Genomic DNA, 6,000 nt, shown 5'->3' on the forward strand with positions numbered 1-6,000 from the left:
TTTGGCCACGGACCACCATCTCAAAATATTTTGTTCCAGGTACCCCCAGAAGCAAAGATTTGAGTAACAAATGTTCACTTTAAAAATATATATATATATTCAAAGATTTGCACACATTTTTAAAAAAATTCAAAAATAGCAGATCTACAAGTTCATAGCGCGGCACTCTGTGCCGTGATATGAGCTTGTATATCTGTATATCTTGTATATCTATATCTGTTATTTGAATAGCCAAAGACATCTTAAAATGACTCAGATGCACTCCCGGTCTTCAATCAATGCAGAAAAGACGAGGTAATTATCTGTCAAGGTAATCGATTGTGAACTCACTTTGTTAGGTGTTACAACTAGAAAGTGACAGAAAGTGAACCTCACCCTTGGGTAGGACAGACAGAAGGTTGGCATCGATATCTGAAGCGCTCTTGACCAAGGCGGCCCTGTCCTCCAGAGAGAGGTCACTCTGAAAACTGAATCAATTGAAGTCCACGTTATTGTGACTACTTTACAACACGGTCACACTACAGTCGTAACAGAGAAAACCATGCAGTGAACAATATGTATTAGTAGTAGTTTATATTAAAGGTAGGGTAAGTGATATTTTTTGGTTAAAACAAAAAGTATTTTTTTAAAAGGTTAAAATACTATATTCTGATAGTAATCATTGCTATAGAGTGTTTGTTCAGTAACAGGAGTCTCCCCGTCTCTCCAGCTCTTTAATAAACAGAAAATACATTTTTCGGTAGGTGTCAAAATCTCAGCCAATCAGGAGAAAGTACCCATTTTTAAGCTTAATTTGTATAGTTTTCAGTTCCAATTTTGCATGCTCATTTCTTAGTGTCATCACTTCCAATTTCACTTGTTTAATCTGTATCCTGATTGAGTTCTCTGTCCTGGTTGGATAAAATTGGAAATGAAACTGAAACTGAAACTAAAATGCATTTTCTGTTTAATAAAGAGATGGAGAGACAAGGAGACTCCTAATACTGAACAAACACTCTATAGCAATGAGTACTATCAGAATATAGAGCTATTTAACAATTATTTTAACCAACGCAAATCACTTACCCTACCTTTAACTTAAGTCAACATTGGATGCATGCAGAACAGGGGTCATCAATGTGTCCGTACCAAACAAATGTGTCCGTGGCTAGACTTGGCCTTGTCTGTGGCAATTTTTTTATTTTTTGTTTTTTTACATAACATAGGAGTCCACTAGGACAGTGGTTCACTAAAAAAAACGTCAAGGACCCCCATAACTATGAGAGTTACAGGCCTGTAAAGTTGTGTGTTTCTGGTAATATCCTTTTCCACTCATTTTTATCTCCATGGCAAAGATGGAATTTTAACAAAAATGTCCACCACAAGCCAGCATGGCGATGACCCCTAATGCAGAAAAATTTCCACTTTTTCAAAAACATCATGAAAAACAACATCACAAACTATAGCAGAAGTAAAGTGGGTGCGGATCATTGTGGCCATCGTCATCCTCAATGGATCAGGGTCAGACATTGCCATGATAACCACAAATCAGGTTTGCAGTTGTAAAAGCCTTTGCAGACAGGGTGCGATTAGTCAATCAGGTTTACCGCATGCGAAAAGACGCACAAATCGAACTGGGTTCGATTGGAAAAAAACGCATCGCCGCACGGTAAATTCGGAGCCGATGTGCATGAGGTCATTGAGAATCATGTGTTCATTTAAAAAATGATATTGTCAGTTTTTCTGTGCGAAAAATCGCACCCTGTCTGCAAAGGCCTTAAAGGTGGGTAACAAATCACATCGTTGTGGGTCATTACGTTGATGTGGACGTAGAACTGTCAGTACAGTAGTAATGCATTTATGTCTGTGAATCTGTGAGTTTCTGTAGCTCTAGGTGTGATGGCTAACCACCCTCTATTTTTTAATCAAACAGACTTGAGTCTGCTCTGTACTTGGTGCCTTTTTTTTTTCTTAGATCATCTACGACAAATCTCTACACACCAAAGATAACAGATCTTACAGGCTCACAAGTTGCTGTAGCTTGTAGACCTGCTATTTTTGAGCAATGTTACCCGCAGAATAGGGATGTTGGGGGTGCGTGCCCGCTGGCCTATCGGTCCAGGCGCATACACCACATATGCTGGTAATCCAGCTTGACAGCGTGTCGAGGGTTCAACTCCCGATCCCGACGACCTTTGCTGTGTGTCACCCCTATCTCTCTCCCTATTTCCTGTCAGCTCACTATCCTATCAATAAAGGCAGAAAAAGCCCCCAAAAATATCTTTAAAAAAAAAAACCTAACTTTGTGTCTGCCTAATGTCTGTGGCCGTATTTTTGCAATTGTTTTCAATGGGAACGGAGCATTTTGTTGGCATTGAAGTATAAAATAGGGCCTAAGTCGTTAAGAACTCAACCACAGACTACGACCCGTTACGGCGTAAAGTAAAGTGTTACTTTACCTAGTTTAGCAAAGGATTTTTGCAGTGGAGCGATTCCACTACTCTCAGAGCTGCCTGCCGGTCATATGAATTGGCTTTGGGCGACTCGTCGATTCAGCTTAGTTAAAAGCCCTGTGACTGTTCCCTTTTCCCCTACACGATAAATCAGGACTGGTTAACCTCGTAAGCTAGTTCTCTGTTATATAAGTGGGGTGAATGGTTGAGCTTCTAATTACACCTGCTGTAGTAGTACCTGAGTAGTACACCATGCTTATTGCTTAAACACTGTAAGCGGAGGATAAGGTGAAAGCTAAGATAGGAGTGTAGAAGGCCAGGTTGACATGGAATATCGTCGCTGTCGGGCAGTGGTGGAAAAAGTACTCGCATGTTTTAAAGTGTTAATACTGCAACGTAGACATACTCTGTTACAAGCGAAAGTCTGTCATTCAGAATTTACTTGAGTAAAAGTACAAATGTATTGGTGTCAAAATATACTTAAAGTACAAAAGTAAAAGTACTCATTGTGCATAATGTCCCATTTCACAAGTGCAAAATGTATTAAAAAATCTTTTGAAAATAGCAGATCTACAAGCTCACAGTGCATCGCGACGCATTGTGAGATTGTAGATCGGCCAATTTCAAATGGTCATATAATACATTTAGGGCTGAAGTGGTTAGTGTGGGAATATAAAAACTGACTTGACCACTTAAACCCTATACCCTATTGTTGACCGGGGATCCCCCAGGCCAGGGGTCTGTAATTGGTCCACTCCTTTTTTCCCCTCTACAACCAAAAAAAACAAAACACACATTGCAGGCTACAGAAGAATATCTGCTGTTTTCAGGCCAACGTTGGCCTATTTTCGCAGAATGTTCGCATATTATGACATGCGCATGCAGAAAAGGGACGCTGATGGATGGGGTTCATGAGGTTACGGTCATTAATTTAGCTAATATTGTACAATTAGTCTCGCGAGCCAGACTATTGCCTCCTACAATTTTCAAACTCTTCCGTCTGGAGCACGGAAGCTCTGAAAATTATCAGAGGATCATTTTCATAGATTTTCAGGCCCCCTCCCCACTTCTGTCTTGTCTTTACAGATTTTGTCCGAATAGAAATCTAAATAATCAAAGCATTTATAGATTACTGCTTATCAGAAATTGATTTTGTTTTTAAATAAAATGTAAAGACATTTTAAAATATATTTTGTAAACGGAAAATGACGAACAGATGATATAGCTTCCGATATAGCTTCCAGACTCTATATACAGCATTCAGAGATGGTGGAATAGTTGTCTGGCTATGCAAGACTACTATTGTACAATTGATTGAGGAATACCCTTGAAATGTTGTGTCCTCCTGGGATGGTTAGTATTCTGACTGATACTGCCAAACAGCGTAAACAAAGGATCTAAGGATAAGCTGCTCTAGACATAGCCAGCTGTTAATTTCGTGCTAAGCTCGATAACCTCAAGTAAACTGTTAAACCTATATAATACAGTAGCTAAAAATCCCCTCTGTTGATGACAAAGCAAACGCATCTTATGCACAAAATGGCTTTGTTTAACAAACTACTTCAAGACTGTTTGGTTAACGGTTGGTTACCATTTCTTTAAATCCATTCAAACTGGGAACGCATCTGTGTAACCACTTTAACCATTATTTTATACTTTGGGCTCTTCAAAAAATAGCAGATATACAAGCTTATTGCGCAGCACCGAGTGCCGTGCTATGAGCTTGTAGATCTGCTATTTTTTTTTTTATCGTGAAAATGTGTGCAAATCTTTGAATGTATATAATTATAATAAAGCGAACATTTTTAACTAAAATCTTTGCTTCTGGGGGGTCCCTGGAACTAAATATTTTGAGATGGGGGTCCGCAACCAAATATTTGGGGGTCCTTGACATGAAAAAGTTTAAGAACCACTGATATACCAACATAGGTTTATTTTTTTTATTTTTTACGGTTAAGATTTAGAAGACATTTGTAGAATCACCCAGAAGCAAAGATTTGAGTTACAAATGTTCACGTTAAAACATATATATTATTTTCAAAGATTTGCAAAAAATAGCAAATCTACAAGCTCAAGCTCATATTTTTGAATAGCCAAAGTTTAAAATAATGGTTAAAGTGGTTAAAACCTAAAATGACATAATGCTTTCCCGGTCTTAATGGGTTAAATGACAGCGGTTCCCAACCTTTTCTCGAAAAAAAGACTTGAAAATATATTTTATTTTATGAATCTATGACATCATTTTAAACTTGGGCTGTCAACTACCTGTAATCTTTTGTTAAATTGTGGATCCCTCATTATGCATCAAAATCTCTTTTGTAAATGATGTGTGTGTGTGTGTGTGTGTGTGTGTGTGTGTGTGTGTGTGTGTGTGTGTGCGTGCGTGCGTGCGTGCGTGCGTGCGTGCGTGCGTGCGTGCGTGCATGCGTGCGTGCGTGCGTGCGTGCGTGCGTGCGTGCGTGCGTGCGTGCGTGCGAGTGTAATGATCACACATAAATTAGCTTCCTTTCTCATTACCTTAACACTTCTGTTGGCAGTGATGTGGAGTTGCGAAGCTTGGCTCCAAATCCTGAAGAGAGGAAAAACAGATGCCGTCAAACGACAATGTGACCAAAGGAATCTCTTTCTAGCACAATCCAATATCTGCTGCTCACATACGAGTCCAATCAGGTCTTATTAAGTCATCACGGCGATCAAGAGAACAACAGTTCTTTTGCCATTAATTGTGTGTGTATAGGCTTGTGTGTCCTTGCAGAGCTCAATGGGTCGTGTGAAGGCTCTAAAGTACAAACAACTACAACAAATAATTATAACACTGTAATATGCTTTGGATGAGCATTCATCAAATATTTGATATACTGTAGTGTAGGTGTGAACTGTGAAAAACTGTTTAAAGAACAGGATGAAAAAAAACATTTTACAATTTACCACAAACGTCACTCCGGTGAAGTTTTAGAACAAACAAACAAACAAACAAACGAACAAACGAACAAACAAAGGATTGATTGATTGATTGACTGAATTATCTAACTAACTAACTACAGAGATGTGCTCCACAGAGCGTAGATATCTGCCAGCGGTTGCTTTTGAAACAAGCATGTAAATGAACTGTGTTCTAACTTGATGCAGTGCTTGGGCTGTGTCTCTGTGTGTTTGTGTTGCGGGCCGCGCGCACGCACGCGCACATGGTAAGTGTCGCGATGTGACACTTGCTATGTGGGGAGGTGCACGTATGCGTGTGCACGCGTCACAGTGTGTGTGCTATATGTGTTTCTGTGTATTCTGTGTTCTGTCTGTCTGAGCTGTAAAACAGACGTCAAAAGAACAAGTGCAGAGCTTGTAATTCGACACTAAAGTTAGAGTCAATGACGTCACCATGTGTATGTGTATCGGCGCGATAGAAAAAGTTCAGTGTGAGCTGGGAAATCACGGGCCTCCAGCTTCCGACAGTAGTCTGGAAGGACTGTACGGTAGGTCTGCAGTGATGCATTTACAAAAATATTACATAACATAGTTGTGATAATATGATATATAATATGGATAAACTTTGGTACCGATAGGTCCAGCA

General features: G+C 39.5%; 1 protein-coding gene across 1 annotated transcript in view; it reads right to left on the reverse strand.

Moving 5' to 3' along the window:
• Nucleotides 1-6,000, reverse strand: part of LOC308094422 (supervillin-like) — a 67,074-nt gene that overhangs the window by 60,754 nt on the left and 320 nt on the right. The window contains exons 2-3 of the mRNA XM_080441067.1: nt 4,950-5,001; nt 376-467 (exon numbers count right to left, since the gene is read on the reverse strand). Coding sequence (XP_080297193.1) covers nt 376-467; nt 4,950-5,001 — 144 coding nt within the window. The remainder of the gene's footprint in view (nt 1-375; nt 468-4,949; nt 5,002-6,000) is intronic.

The sequence above is a fragment of the Gymnoscopelus braueri genome (assembly GCF_963280865.1).
Source record: "Gymnoscopelus braueri genome assembly, chromosome: 10".
Taxonomy (NCBI): Eukaryota; Metazoa; Chordata; class Actinopteri; order Myctophiformes; family Myctophidae; genus Gymnoscopelus; species Gymnoscopelus braueri.